Raw genomic sequence first — 16659 nt, 5'->3', positions numbered from 1 at the left:
ATAATAAAAAAACCTTGTGACCTCTCTAGAGGCCATATTTTTCATGGGATCTGTATGAAAGTTGGTCAGAATGTTCATCTTGATGATATCTAGGTCAAGTTCGAAACTGGGTCAACTGCGGTCAAAAAGTAGGTCAGTAGGTCAAATAATAAAAAAACCTTGTGACCTCTCTAGAGGCCATATTTTTCATGGGATCTTCATGAAAGTTATTCAGAATGTTCCTCTTGATGATATCTAGGTCAGGTTTGAAACTGGGTCACGTGCTGTCAAAAACTAGGTCAGTAGGTCAAATAATAAAAAAACCTTGTGATCTCTCTAGAGGCCATATTTTTTATGGGATCTGTATGAAAGTTGGTCAGAATGTTCAACTTGATGATATCTAGATCAAGTTCGAAACTGGGTCAACTGCGATCAAAAAGTAGGTCAGTAGGTCAAATAATAAAAAAACCTTGTGACCTCTCTAGAGGCAATATTTTTCATGGGATCTGTATGAAAGTTGGTCAGAATGTTCATCTTGATGATATCTAGGTCAAGTTCAAAACTGGGTCAACTGCGATGAAAAACTAGGTCAGTAGGTCTAAAAATAGAAAAACCTTGTGACCTCTGTAGAGGCCATACTTGTGAATGGATCTTCATGAAAATTGGTCAGAATGTTCACCTTGATGATATCTAGGTCAAGTTCGAAACTGGGTCACATGCCATCAATAACTAGGTCAGTAGGTCAGATAACAAAAAAACCTTGTGACCTCTCTAGAGGCCATATTTTTCATGGGATCTGTATGAAAATTGGTCAGAATTTTTATCTTGATGATATCTAGGTCAAGTTCGAAACTGGTTTAACTGCGGTCAAAAACTAGGTCAGTAGGTCTAAAAATAGAAAAACCTTGTGACCTCTCTAGAGGCCATACTTTTCAATGGATCTTCATGAAAATAAGTCAGAGTGTTCACCTTGATGATATCTAAGTCTTGTTCGAAACTTGGTCACATGTTTTTAATAACTAGGTCAGTAGGTCAAATAACAAAAAAGCCATGTGACCTCTCTAGAGGCCATATTTTTCATGGGAACTATATGAAAATTGGTCTGAATGTTCATCTTGATGATATCTAGGTCAGTTTTGAAACTGGGTCAACTGCGGTCAAAAACTAGGTCAGTAGGTCTAAAAATAGAAAAACCTTGTGACCTCTCTAGAGGCCATACTTTTGAATGAATCTTCATGAAAATTGGTCAGAATGTTCACCTTGATGATATCTAGGTCATTTTCGAAACTGGGTCACGTGCCTTCAATAACTAGGTCAGTAGGTCAAATAATAAAAAATCTTGTGACCTCTCTAGAGGCCATATTTTTCAGTGGATCTTCATGAAAATTGGTTAGAATTTTTATCTTGATGATATCTAGATCAGATTCAACACTGGGTCACATGAGCTCAAAAACTAGGTCACAGTGTCAAATAATAGAAAAAACGACATCATACTCGGTTTAAAACTGGGTCATGTGGGGACAGGTGAGCGATTCAGGACCATCATGGTCCTCTTGTTAGACCTACTGACCTAGTTTTTGACAGCACGTGACCCAGTTTCGAACTTGACCTAGATATCATGAAGATGAACATTCAGACCAACTTTCATACAGATCCCATGAAAAATATGGCCTTTAGAGAGGTCACAAGGTTTTTCTATTATTTGACCTACTGACCTAGTTTTTGACGGCACGTGACCCACTTTCGAACTTGACCTAGATATCATCAAGGTGAACGTTCTGACCAATTTTCATGAAGATGTCGTGAAATATATGGCCTCTAGAGAGGTCACAAGGTTTTTCTATTTTTAGACCTACTGACCTAGTTTTTGACAGCACGTGACCCAGTTTCGAACTTGACCTAGATATCATCAAGATGAACATTCAGACCAACTTTCATACAGATCCAATGAAAAATGTGGCCTTTAGAGAGGTCACAAGGTTTTCTATTATTTGACCTACTGACCTAGTTTTTGACGGCACGTGACCAAGTTTCGAACTTGACCTAGATATCATCAAGGTGAACGTTCTGACCAATTTTCATGAAGATCTTTTGAAATATATGGCCTCTAGAGAGGTCACAAGGTTTTTCTATTTTTAGACCTACAGACCTAGTTTTTGACGGCACGTGACCCAGTTTCAAACTTGACCTAGATATCATCAAGATGAACATTCTGACCAATTTTCATAAAAATCCCATGAAAAATGTGACCTCTAGAGTGGTCACAAGGTTTTTCTATTTTTAGACCTTCTGACCTAGTTTTTGACCACACGTGACCTAGTTTCGAACTTGACCTAGATATCATTAAGATGAACATTCTGACCAATTTTCATGAAGATCCCATGAAAAATGTGACCTCTAGAGTGGTCACAAGGTTTTTCTATTTTTAGACCTACTGACCTAGTTTTTGACCGCACGTGACCCAGTTTCGAACTTGACCTAGATATCATCAAGATGAACATTCTGACCAATCTTCGTAAAGATCCCATGAAAAATGTGACCTCTAGAGTGGTCACAAGCAAAAGTTTACGGACGCACGCACGGACGGACGACGGACACTGCGCGATCACAAAAGCTCACCTTGTCACTTGTGACAGGTGAGCTAAAAATGTGGGTACAGTACCGTACATGATAAAAAAGTTGGGTACAAACCGTACAAATTGAAGAAAATGTTCCAACTGAAACAAAATTATAAAGAAGTATATGGGAAGTGACACTTTTATTCAGCCTGTGTTAATGACAGTGGTTTGTTTACACATGCACGGCAGGGATACAGCATAGAAGTCACTTCTCCTTATAGAAAAGTGGAGAGACTTGTAGTTAAAAAATAGAAATTTATCATTTCTAACTCAATATACCCCCCGCCCCCACCCCACACACACCCAGCAAGCTTGTGAAGCAATTTGAAAAGATGGCTATAGTTTTCTTGTTTATGGATAAAAACTATTGATGTGACCATTCATTTTCCTAGATACATCATTTTCCATGCAATGAGTTTTTCTTTATTCCACAATTCTGAAAAAAAAGCCGTTTTCAAAAATTCAAGCAGACGCTGGCAGGTATCACCCGCCGAGTTTTTATAACAGTTTTTTTGCTGCTATATCTTGCTGCAACATATAGCAACAAAAAATTATAAAAACTCAGCAGGTAATACTTATTTAACATGAACAGTATCGGACTCCAATAAAAATGAAAAGTAATTTGTAGAAAATTGCTCGATGAAAGTCAGTCTGCAACCAGTCATTTTGTAAATATTAATAAACAAGCAGCTTACGAGTCTTTCTTTAACAATGGAGACCAAATAATTGTGTAGTAGATGCCAGCTGACCACTTAATTATTCAACAACTTGTTGAAAAAACTCAAAAAACATTGCACATGTTGACAATTATCGGAAAGTGTCAAAGATGTAACCACGTCGTTGATTGGCTGAATACTATTGCGTCTAGTTTTAAGAATAATTTGATTCGCTGTCAAAGTTCTCGCGAAAATCTCACAAGTACCTGGAGTAGGGCCACATTTAAAAAAGTCATTGTTTGCTGTCTCCTGACCCTACTTTTTAAAGTTTGGTAGGTAGGTAGGCAATTTTTTTTTTTTTTTTTTTTTTTTGGTAGGGGGATTATACGTTTACCAGTATATATATATATATATGATTGTTTCTTACAGAATATTTCTTCTGTAAAAATAAGACAAATCTGTATATGTAGTATAAAAGGATGAAATCAAATAGTACAATTTCAACTTTCTTACTTATTGTTTTTCTTACATGTACTTGAAAAAAATGCGGCACTTGTCATATCGCAACTTAAAAAAAATAATTTTGACCAGCATTGCCCAATAAAAATTTTTGGGGCGCAGCATTTTAAGTGGGTAGGTAGGGAGACAGCAAACAAACATATTTTTAATTTTGGGCTAGGCGGAGCTTTAATTATGCTATTGGCATGCAGGGTTCTAGCCAGGATTTTTCTGAAGGCATGTTGCAGAAGGGTATTTTTTGACAAACGAAGGGGTGGGTGGGGGAGGGGTGTCCCCTTCTGCTGGGAGGGGGGGGGTATGGGGATCACCCCTGAAAATTTTGTGTTACTACAACTCATTTTGGTGCATTTCAGAGTGAAAAACATAGTGGTATTTTCAGTGATTACAGGGCTCTCGCGAGTGGGCGACTTGAGCGAAGTAGGCGCTCTTGAACTTCAAACTTCGCTCAAATCTAACCTCAAAGCGAAATGCAAGTCGCCTGATTTTCTTTGATTTCCGCACTTGCTAATTACTGCTACCCGGACTGTTGACAATTTGCACGGTGTCATAACGAGTGTCGAATGCACAAACACATGCCGGTAGCATAATTTAAGCTCCTCCTACTTCAGATACTTGCGAGATTTTCCCCGAAAGTGTGAAAGCGAATCAAACTAGAAAATGCTTTTGTACAAGAGGACCATGATGGTCCTGAATCGCTCACCTCTTCCCACAAGACCCAGTTTAGAGTATGACGTCGTTTTTTCTATTATTTGACATAGTGACCTAGTTTTTGAGCTCATGTGACTCAGTTTTGAACTTGACCTAGATATTATCAAGATAAAAATTCTGACCAATTTTCATGAAGATCCATTGAAAAATATGGTCTCTAGGTTTTTCTATTATTTGACCTACTGACCTATTTTTCAAAGGTACGTGACCCTGTTTTGAACTTTACCTAGATATCATCAAGGTGAACATTCTCACTAATTTTCATGAAGATCCATTGAAAAATATGGCCTCTAGAGAGGTCACAAGGTTTTTCTATTTTTATACCTACTGGACTAGTTTTTGACCGCACGTGACCTAGTTTCGAAACTGACCTAGATATCATCAAGGTGAACATTCAGATCAATTTTCATGAAGATCCATTGAAAACTATGGCCTCTAGAGAGGTCAAAAGATTTTAATAATTTTAGACCTACTGACCTAGTTTTTGACCGCAGTTGACCCAGTTTCAAACCTGACTTAGATATCATCAAGATGAACATTCAGACCAAATTTCATACAGATCCCATGAAAAGTATGGCCTCAAGAGAGGTCACAAGGTTTTTTTATTATCTGACCTACTGACCTAGTTTTTTAAGGCATGTGACCCAGTTTCAAACTTGACCTAGATATCATCAAGATGAACATTCTGACCAATATTTATGGAGATCCATTCACAAGTATGGCCTCTAGAGAGGTCACAAGGTTTTTCTATTTTTAGACCTACTGACCTAGTTTTTGACCGCACATGACCCTGTTTCGAACTTGACCTAGATATCATCAAGTTGAACATTCAGACCAACTTTCATAAAGATCCCATGAAAAATATGGCCTTTAGAGAGGTCACAAGGTTTTTCTATTATTTGACCTACTTTTTGAAGGCACGTGACCCACTTTCGAACTTGACCTAGATATCATCAAGATGAACATTCAAACCAACTTTCATACAGATCCCATGAAAAATATGGCCTCTTAGAGGTCACAAGGTTTTTCTATTATTTGACCTACTGACCTAGTTTTTGAAGGAATGTGACCCACTTTCAAACTTGAACTAGATATCATCAAGGTGAACATTCTGACCAATTTTCATGAAGATCTCATGAAATATATGGCCTCTAGAGAGGTCACAAGGTTTTTCTATTTTTTGATCTACTGACCTAATTTTTGACCGCATGTGACCCAGTTTCAAACCTGACCTAGATATCATCAAGATGATCATTCAGACCAACTTTCATACAAATCCCATGAAAAATTTAGCCTGTAGAGAGGTCACAAGGTTTTTCTATTATTTGACCTACTGACCTAGTTTTTGATGGCATGTGACCCAATTTCGAACTTGACCTAGATATCATCAAGGTGAACGTTCTGACTAATTTTCATGAAGATCTTGTGAAATATATGGCCTCTAGAGAGGTCACAAGGTTTTTCTATTTTTAGACCTACTGACCTAGTTTTTGATGGCACGTGACCCAGTTTCGAACTTGACCTAGATATCATCAAGGTGAACATTCTGACTAATTTTCATGAAGATCTTGTGAAATATATGGCCTCTAGAGAGGTCACAAGGTTTTTCTATTTTTAGACCTACTGACCTAGTTTTTGATGGCATGTGACCCAGTTTCGAACTTGACCTATATATCATCAAGATGAACATTCTGACCAACTTTCATAAAGATCCCATGAAAAATGTGACCTCTAGAGTGGTCACAAGCAAAAGTTTACGAACACACGGACGACGGACACCGCACGATCACAAAAGCTCACCTTGTCACTTTGTGACAGGTGAGCTAAAAAAAGCACATGTCTCCCCCAATGCAAAGTCCTATAGGCAAGAAGTCAATAAGGGTCAGGAGCGAAAGTCAAAGAGACACTTATGGTTGGCTGCAATAGGGATCATCTACTTGGCATGTCCAGTCATCCCGCTAAATTTCAACACTCGTGGCCTAGTGGTTCTTAAGTCACTGTTCAGGCTTCTGTGACCTTGACCTTTGATCAAGAGACCTCAAAATAAATAGGGGTCATCTACTCTGCATGTCCAATCATCCTATTAAGTTTCAACATTGTAGGTCAAGTGGTTTTCAAGTTATTTCCAAAAAATGATTTTACATGAACAGGCCACTGTGACCTTGACCTTTAATAGACTGACCCCAAAATCAATATGGGTCATCTACTCTGCATGTTCAATCATCCTATGAAGTTTCAAAATTCTAGGTCAAGTGGTTCTCAAGTTATTGATCAGAACTGGTTATCAATGTTCAGGCCCCTGTGACCTTGACCTTTAACGGAGTGACACCAAAAACTATAAGGGTCATTCACTCTGCATGAACAATCATCCTATGAAGTTTCAACATTCTGGGTCGAGAGGTTCTCAAGTTATTGATTGGAAATGGTTTTCCATGTTCAGGCCCCTGTGGCCTTGACCTTTAACAGAGTGACCCTAAAATCGTTAGGGCTCATCTACTCTGCATGACCAATCATCCTACGAAGTTTCATCATTCTGGGTCAAGTGGTTCTCAAGTTACTGACCAGAAATGGTTTTCAATGTTCGGGCCCTGTGACCTTGACCTTTCACAAAGTGACCCCAAAATCGTTAGGGGTCATCTACTCTTTATGACCAATCATCCTGTTAAGTTTCAACATTCTGGGTCAAGTGGTTCTCAAGTTACTGACCGGAAATGGTTTTCAATGTTCAGGCCCCTGTGACCTTGACCTTTAATGGAGTGACCCCAAAATCGATAGGGGTTATCTACTTTCCATGTACAATCATCCTATGAATTTCAACATTCTGAGTCAAGTGGTTCGCTAGTTATTGATCAGAAATGGTTTTCAATGTTCAGGCCCCTGTGACCCTGACCTTTGACGGAGTGATCCCATAATCAATAAGGGTCATCTACTCTTCATGACCAATCATCCTATGTAGTTTCAACATTCTGGGTCAAGTGGTTCTCTAGTTATTGATCGGACCTTTGACGGAGCGACCCCAAAATCAATAGGGGTCATCTACTCTTCATGACCAATCATCCTATGAAGTTTCAACATTCTGGGTGAAGTGGTTCTCTAGTTATTGATCAGAAATGGTTTTCAATGTTCAGGCCCCTGTGACCTTGACCTTTGATGGAGTGACCCCAAAAACAATAGGGGTCGTCTACTCCAGCAGCCCTACAACCCTATGAAGTTTGAAGGTTCTAGGTCAAATGGTTCTCCAGTTATTGCTTTGAAATGAAGTGTGACGTACGGGCGGACAGATGGACGGATGGAAGGACGCACGGACAGGGCAAAAACAATATGTCTCCTGGAGGAGACATAATTATCCGATACACCAGAGTCGATTGTATTCAGCCAATTAGCGCCGCGTTTATGTCTTTGACACTTCGCGTTTAATTGTCAACATGTTCGAGTGTAAAAAAAACCAATGTTTTATAAAGAAACTGCTGATTAACCATGCGATTAATTGGAATATGGTACACAATTGTTTGTTATCTATGATAAAATAACGACATGCAATGTATTAACTACGTTTAATTGACTTCCGTCGATGAATTTATTTGAATATGTATTTCTTGTTTACACAGTTTACTTTTAGTTTTATTCGAGTGAGATACTGAAATAAACACTTCATACAAGATATAACCAAAATTTGGCGGGTTACATTTATAACAGAATCGGCTTGAATTTTGAAAATGACTTTTTTCAGAATTTTGTAACAAAATAATAACCACTGTAAAGGAAATGATCTAACTAAGAAAATGAATGGTCACATCAATGTTTTTTATCAAGAAACAAGAAAATTACAGCCACCTTTCGAATCACTCAACAGCATTGCGGTAGGAAGTCTTCCCACTTCTCCCTTAAGTCTCCCCACTTCTCCCTAAATCAGCTTGAGGGAGAAAAGACCTCCCAAAACAAGAGCTGTCTGATGACAGCGTGCTCGACTATTCGAAGAATTGATTGAAGGATGGGGTCAAAATATTTCCACGGATATTCAGACAAAAGAAATAAATAGATTAGACAAACAATGTTCCTGTATTACTTTGATTTCGATAAGTCTTGCACTAAATGGCAATATATGAGGCAATTTCAAAGTCCAAAAAGGGCCATAATTCAGTCAAAATAGTTATGTACTCTTGCCTACAGATGGAAATCATAATGATAAACAAGTGTTCAAAGTTTAAAAGCCATATGTCAAATAGTTTTGACAAAACATGGACTTGTATGAAAACAGAACCAATTTCAAAGTCCAAAAAGGGCCATAATTCAGCCAAAATAGATGACAGAGTTATTTTCTCTTTCCTACAGATAGAGACTATTATACTAAACAAGTAATAAAAGTTTCAAAGCCATATGTCAAACACTTTACAAAAAATATGAACTGGTACGAAAAACTTAACCAAGATTTCTAAGTCAAAAGGGGCCATAATTCAGCCAAAATCCTTGATGGAGTTATGTACTCTTGCCTATAACTGGACATGGTGATGGTAAACAGGTGTTGAAAGTTTCAAAGCTTTATCTCAAAAGACTTTGTCAAAATATGAACTGGTACGAAATATTAACCAAGATTTCTAAGTCGAAAGGGGCCATAATTCAGCCAAAATCCCTGATGGAGTTATGTACTCTTGCCTATAACTGGTCATGGTTATGGTAAACAAGTGTTGAAAGTTTCAAAGCTTTATCTTAAAAGACTTTGTCAAAATATGAACTGGTACGAAAAACTTAACCATGATTTCTAAGTCAAAAGGGGCCATAATTCAGCCAAAATCCTTGATGGAGTTATGTGCTCTTGCCTATAACTGGCCATGATGATGGTAAACAAATGTTGAAAGTTTCAAAGCTTTATCTTAAAAGACTTTGTCAAAATATGAACTGGTACGAAAAACTTAACCATGATTTCTAAGTCAAAAGGGGCCATAATTCAGCCAAAATCCTTGATGGAGTTATGTACTCTTGCCTATAACTGGCCATGGTGATGGTAAACAAGTGTTGATAGTTTCAAAGCTTTATCTTAAAAGACTTTGTCAAAATATGAACTGATACGAAAAACTTAACTATGATTTTTAAGTCAAAAGGGGCCATAATTCAGCCAAAATCCTTGATGGAGTTATGTGCTCTTGCCTATAACTGGCCATGATGATGGTTAACAAGTGTTGAAAGTTTCAAAGCTTTATCTCAAAAGACTTTGTCAAAATGTGGACTGGTACGAACTTAACCAAGGTGTGACGCCGACGCCGTGGTGAGTAGGATAGCTCTACTTATTCTTCGAATACCCCTGGATTAATAAGCATCATTAATTTACATGCACAACAAGAACAAATCAAAGGCCTGAAGGGCCTGAGTCGGCTAATGATTGATGTACTGACAGTATAGTCTACCAGTTTCAGTTTGTTTTTAGTTTTTTTCTTAAAATTTCATAACACAGCTCGACATTTACCCAAAATATTATATCTGGATATGATTACACTTTTCTCCAGTTTCAACAATATATTTTACAAATTGTGATGATACGAAGACATTTAGCAGCAACTGGCAGTATCTGACATTGAAGTTTACGGTTAAATTACCTCTTACCTAAATCTTTTCATAAAAAAGTTGTTTCGTTTCGTGAAAGCAGCCAAACATAGACGATCTACTTTCGATTTCAAAAACTACAATAAAATACAATTTAATGTTTCGCCGATTTGTTTATTTCTCGAAAAATAAGAATTAAAATCATTTTTAATATCAGTAGTAACTAAACAAACCAGTAAGAGCTTCTTCTTCCGATAATTTATCCGTTTACTGACTGCAAAATTCAACCCACGCAAAGTTTATTGAAATCATACGATGCGTGTTTACGTTCAATGTGGGAGAATTAAGGCTGATCGGCTATGTTACCTAACGCATCCAGACGATTCAGATTTTGTTTTTAAAAACGCATTGTGTGCGTTTCTGTAATTTTATATACGTTTTTATACGCTTAGAAATTATTAGACATGCGTATTTGCATTATTTCTATACGTAATTTACGCTAATACGCATCTTATCTGGAGCCCTGTGGAACTATTTTTTTGTCTTTCGCTGGATGTTACCCAAGCTTTGTAAGCCTGCGCAATTCTTAAAATGCACATTTATGCTTAAGGAGTTACATTCGAGTATTGCACAATTACAAGTCATAAATATGACAGATTACATCGTATATTGGTCATAGCAAAGGGAATTGACACAACTTAACTTCATTCATGCAGTGAACTGTTTGAAGTTTGAGAAATCTAATGGAACTACATCTCTTCACGTGTTATTCGGTCCATTTAGTAGGGGTGACTATTGAGGCCAATTTTGACTATTGCAATACTATTGATATTGCTTAAAAACTATTGCGATACTATTCTATTGCAGGTTACTATTGCGATACTATTGCAATAGTTATCAGCCATCATATTTTATACAGTAAAGTTACCAACTGGCATTGTTACAGTGTAACAGACGGCACTGTTTATAATTGCTGTTAACACACATTGAGATGTTTGTATAACTGAAACGGACAGAAATAATTCTAACATTAAATATTTCTTGCCTTCCTTGGCTTTGGAACAATAAGTAAAACAATAAACCTATGCAAGGTATACTCAAACGAATCGGCCATTTTGTTGCGAATGTCAACATGTTCAATAACCCAAAGCATCGAAAAAGACGAAAATTAACGGATCGGATTAAGGTGTACCAGCACTAAATGAAGGGCCCTACCGAACAGTTTGCTGTATAATACAAACAGCCTTCTTTCTCCATGACCATAGTACATTTTCTCATCTAAAATTAACAGGTTATTTAAACATATTTAATCTAAGTTTCTAAGAAACTAAATTTATTAATAATCTCCCAGACTTCTCAGTCCTTTATGGTAGTTTAACCCTTTCCCACATGGATACGTTTATCAGCGTATCTATCGATTACCGAACAGAAACGTATTGACCCGAGTCTATCGGTTCCCCGATAGAAACGTATTATACCGATTAACGGCCATTTGAACAGAATCGTTTTATCCCGTGTCTCATAATCAATCGCTTTATTTTCGTTCTTTTCCTAAAGAAACAACTTCCGGATGTTTACTAACTCAAAATATGGGATTTCGTCATCATTATTTACGTACAAGATCATGTGGTTACTATTTAAATTTATCGAGTACTTTGCAAAGAAAGACACCGGGGTTTTTTCCTACATGTGCACGACGCTACGTCATGGAAAATTACTGAGAAAACTGCTTGCAACTGGCCGGTTCGCGGGCTTTCCTCTTTCTAAAAATAACAACCATTTAACATCAAAGTATTTTTAAATGTGTTAGGTCATGAAGGTCACGCGTGATACATGCGAATTTCCCCTAAACAACAATTTGTGTATACGATGGCTTGGAATTTATGGCCTTACATAACGGGAAGTGTTAATCAAAACAGAAGGACCGCGGCTTTCAAATATTTTATGACACCCCAAGAGTTAATTGCTGCGGAAGTCACCCGTGATGTACCGACGTCTGATCATCAAAATATTACTTAATATTATCTTAAAATTTTTAATTTTTAGCACAAGAATACTGTAGTCGGTTACGAGTCTCGATCTCGGCGATCTTTTTGCACTTTCAGAAATTTTATGATCCGTTATTTTTGTAGTGTTATTTAGTTTGATGGTTGTTTTTTTATATAAATACTTACCGATTCCGATTCGGAAGATAAGTCTATTAACTATAAATCAAACTTTCAAACATCAAAATGAAATTGTATATGAATTTCAATGTGAAAGTAATCCAAAACAGAATTTTATGCCTAAAAATATATATTCCCGTACTTTAACACTTTATATCTTCGAAACTCAAAGAGAAACTACAATAAATTTTGTATCATCGGAAAGAGAATTTAAATTGCTACAAACTTTATATTGACAAAAATAATGTCAAACTTACAGAAAATATTAAAATAATGACATTTTTAACATAAGTGTGTGTAATCACAAAATAATGCTAACACCTCTGTTCAGATAAGACAGTCACCTTTATCAGCCATATACCGATTATTGATTATTGATTATCACTTATCAGTGTTATGTAAAAGAGGTTACTTTGGCTTCTGTTCTGTGTGGTAAAGGGTTAATTCCGTGAGAGTAATTATTGAAATGGAGACGTAAACATTTTCCGAGGCGCAAATGAAAGCTGGCTCTGTTTCTTGGTTTATAAATTATAAATTATTTCTGTATTTACTAAAATTTCAAAACTATCGAAACTATCGATTGTAGAAGGAACTATCGGCAATTGTTATTGGATCGTGACTTTTCTATCGATGCATGCTATCGGGACACTTAGTATCGCAATGCATCGATAGTTCGATGTATCGTTACACCCCTACCATTTAGAGAATCGCTGAACAGCAAGGACTCGTCAAAAGGCTTTCAGCCTTTAGCCGACTCAACAAAGATATTGGGTCATAAAAAATCCTATGGAGTTTATTTGCTGAATGACAATTAAAAGTTTATCAATTTTAAGTTGCTAAAAATGTTCATTTACTATTTACTGTACATAAAACAACACAATTTTAGCACTGCACACAGATCTATTTGTTTAAAGTTCATGTCTTCTATTCCTGTGGAGTTTATTTGCTGAAAACTTATCCATTTTAAATTTTTGAAAATGTCCACTGTTTGTTGTACATAAAACAACACAATCTGAGACTGTCATACAGGGAAATGCTGGTTTCCATTTTGGATCAATGCCCGATTTTCTTTGGCCATTCGGCGTGGCTGGGAGGGATTCTGAAATTGTGACCGGGGCCTCCGTGGCCGAGTGGTTAAGGTCGCTGACTTCAAATCACTTGCCCCTCATCGATGTGGGTTCAAGCCTCACTTGGGGCGTTTAATTCTTCATGTGAGGAAGCCATCCAGCTGGCTTACGGAAGGTCGGTGGTTCTACCCAAGAGTCCGCCTGTGATGAAATAATGCACGGAGGGTATTTCTCTACAAGTTCTATTTTGAAAGTGACGACAGAAAACATTAATTCTTGCATTGTCTTTTCGATATTCCGCCTGAGAAAACACATTTCATACATGTGAAAAACATTAATATTACGGCGAGAATTGTTCAAAAGCATCTTACCGTGTTACACAATTTTTGACTTAATTCCTTCCATTGTCTTTCCTTGATTGCGAAAAATATTCAAAAGATAATTGTTGAATCATCTGTCATTATATCTAATGACATGTATAATCTTAAAACTTGCGAAAATAGTCACTTTCATGTACACATCACAAGATACCACCTGTCAATTTGTCAAAGGATTTAAAGGCGGAGCTACGATGAAATTTACGTCACACGTTCCACATAGGAAGCTGTCATTGGTTTATCAGTCATCTTAACTGACATCACTTTACCTAAACTATCGGGTAAGCATGTGCAAGCTTTTCGAATACACTATCGGATTAATCAGAGTGGTTATTGGGATGATTTTATGACATGTTGCTCCGGCAATTAAGGGATTAAGGTGGAAATAAGGGATGTTGAATATACAACTCAAAGTCTGAAGGCATGTCAAATGCAACAGACGATAACAGCCTGGTGAGAACCCTGGCATGTAAATTCAACTTGTCTTGACACATAGCAAATTGTCAACAGTGTGTAATCCGATCATTTGTGTGTGCAGATCAAAAATAATGTCTGGTTACTTGAATTTGGCTCTTTATGGACGAATAGGGTTGGATACCGGTTCCCGGTATCGGTACCGTACCGAATAATCACTTCGAAAAGTACCGGTATATACCGTTTCGTAAAGAACCGGTTCCGATTTCGGTATTTCCATAAAAGTAAATAAACAAAATAATTACCAAATCCGCGGCAAAAGAAAGCAGAAAATAAGCAAATAGTATTTGAAACACAGCAATAACGCGATCGATATTGTTTACTGTGACACCGCTCCGAGTAACATGGAGAGCTGGCCTTGCGAATAATTTCGTATGCTAAATATTATTATAAAAACATCTTTTCCTACCGTTTTAAACTAAGTAAATCATACTCAATTGCAAAATATACGACATTTTTTGCTGTTTGTCATATTCTATCAAAACAAATGAAAACAAAAATGATTTGAATAAAAAGTTACGAAACTAAGCTATAACCTACGTAAACAAGTCATCGGTTTTCGCGAACTAATAGAAATACGTTATTGTTGGTTGTTTCAAGCGTTTTGAGGGTTATTTTAGTAAGTGATGAATTTAACAGTTCTCGTCAGTGCTGAGCAAGCATTACCACAGCCAGTGAGTCCTAGATTTAAATTGCACAGTGAGCGACGTATCTACTCTGTTTCTTTTTATTTTGGAAAACTAGTTTGTAAGATATGTTTATTTTTTTTACTCTCTCATAGTTCTAGGACAACACCAAATTAACAGACTTAAAATGTTTATATATCAAAGCAAATTTTCCTGTATAACTACTTAAAAGGGTGTATTTAATACTAACCAAATCATTACTTATGTGATGTACTTCAAAGCTTGGTATCGGTATCGGTATCGTTAAAAATACCGTATCGTTTCGTTGGTATCGGTATCGGTATCGGACCGCTTCGTCCTTAACGATATCCAACCCTATGGACGAAAAATGTATTTTCTGTCAGATTATTTACGCGTGCACTGTACCTGTGGAATTTTAAAACTTGCGTGCAAGTGACTTTTTATGTGTGAATTACGTGGATTTTTGCGTGAATGGGAATGCTGATTATTGATATCATCTGTGCTATAAGAAAGTTTAAGCTGTTAAAAAACATCACCATTTACAAAAAAAAGTAGCGGCTCGGCATCTGCCTCTCCGATATTTGTTATCTGTTCTAAAAATAGAAAATACAAGGGATTTGTATACAAACACGATCTCTCCTTTACACTGTAAATTACAAGTTGTCTAGAGGACCAGTGAGCCTGAACTCAGTGTCTTATCCATCTGGATGAAAGTCTTAATCAGGAATTTTCCTTCAAATATTTTTCGTATGTATTCTTATAACAGGACTTCACTGGCGTTTTCGTGCGATTTTTCACAGACACAGCATGCACAGGCCTCGTGAGACCAAGCTATCAAATTTATTCAACCTGCTAAAATTTTACTACCTTTGGTGTCTACAGAATCAGCGCTCATGTCAAAAAATAGACGGGATTTCGCCTGGTAGAAAGGTATTTTATCTGTGGTAGAATTCTAGGCTGAAATCTAATAAAATTTACTTTGTTTTCTTATAACATGGCTGTCCTGCATAAATTTTAAAATCTCGAATAATCTCGTTTGTAATTTACTTTGTTTCGGACCAGCTTTATAACGGAAGAAGCGAACAATATCCGAATGAACTAAGCAATCCTAACACACACAGTCATTGGTCATGTTTTGTTAGACTGTCCAATCAAAAGCAGTTTTACTTTTCTCCGATCTGTCATACCAGTTTGACATGCCAGCACCCCCTGAAAAAAATATCAAAAGTTAATACCAAAATATGGCACAGTACAAGCAACAGCAAAATCGTTTCTATAATGAAAGAGGGTATGTTTGTTTGTATTTTTTTTCTAGTAGTACCAAAACCAAATTGTTAAAAACTGGAGTATCCCGGGGATACTTATTAATCATAGCCCTAGGTGTTTCTTTAATTAAGAAATAATAAATCTGTTCCTATATTTTATCAGTTAATAAAATATGGGCAGGAGTTTGGATGCATAATGATTAAATCACCAGTGCTTTGCATACAAACGACTGTCCATGTTTTATTAATTGATAAAATTATTGGAACAGATTTATTATTTCAATTCTAACAACGCAAATAATTCGCATTTTACAGTACTACATTTTCAGCGTAATACGTCATTCGGGTCATATGCTGTTACAATTTACCCCCTGTGGATAGAAAGTGTTGCATAGCCAGTGGAACGTATAGATATTTGTTTTTTTTTTTTATCAGAATTTTGAGAAGTATTCATAAATGAGTAATCTAACAGCTCTCAAACTAATTACGAACAGAATCATCAAATTAGGCGAGTTGACCCTGTGTTACGATTGATGAGCTTAACTTTTATATGACGTCACATCATTATGACGTCATACTTCATGTCATACATTTATGACGTCACCGCTGAATCATAATTAGGCTAACTGAATTCGCTCGTAGAGAT

The 16659-nt window shown here is 36.7% G+C and overlaps 2 protein-coding genes and 1 long non-coding RNA gene across 10 annotated transcripts in view; 2 read left to right on the top strand and 1 right to left on the bottom strand.

The window, feature by feature from the left end:
* LOC128555467 (uncharacterized) overlaps positions 1–11124 on the top strand; it is a 238562-nt gene extending 227438 nt beyond the window's left edge. The window contains exon 2 of the long non-coding RNA XR_008370079.1: positions 10802–11124. This is a non-coding gene — a long non-coding RNA (uncharacterized LOC128555467). The remainder of the gene's footprint in view (positions 1–10801) is intronic.
* Positions 1–15778, bottom strand: part of LOC123525563 (YTH domain-containing protein 1-like) — a 71353-nt gene extending 55575 nt beyond the window's left edge. For 5 of the 6 annotated variants that reach the window (XM_045304699.2, XM_045304701.2, XM_045304700.2 and 2 more), the window contains exon 1: positions 15616–15778. In XM_045304699.2, coding sequence (XP_045160634.2) covers positions 15616–15643 — 28 coding nt within the window. In that variant the 5' untranslated portion in view covers positions 15644–15778. The remainder of the gene's footprint in view (positions 1–15615) is intronic. The other variant, XM_045304702.2, reaches the window with a different exon arrangement.
* Positions 15779–15885: 107 nt separating this feature from the next.
* LOC123525564 (poly(U)-specific endoribonuclease-B-like) overlaps positions 15886–16659 on the top strand; it is a 97565-nt gene continuing 96791 nt past the window's right edge. For all 3 annotated transcript variants that reach the window (XR_008370078.1, XR_008370077.1, XM_045304705.2), the window contains exon 1: positions 15886–16036. Coding sequence is in view for 1 of the 3 variants with exons in the window: in XM_045304705.2 (XP_045160640.1) it covers positions 15990–16036 (47 nt within the window). In the remaining 2 variants the exon portion in view is untranslated. The remainder of the gene's footprint in view (positions 16037–16659) is intronic.

This window comes from Mercenaria mercenaria, chromosome 3 (genome assembly GCF_021730395.1).
Source record: "Mercenaria mercenaria strain notata chromosome 3, MADL_Memer_1, whole genome shotgun sequence".
Lineage (NCBI taxonomy): Eukaryota > Metazoa > Mollusca > Bivalvia > Venerida > Veneridae > Mercenaria > Mercenaria mercenaria.
Note: the sequence above shows the minus strand (reverse complement) of the source record. Positions and strands in the feature narration are given on the sequence as shown.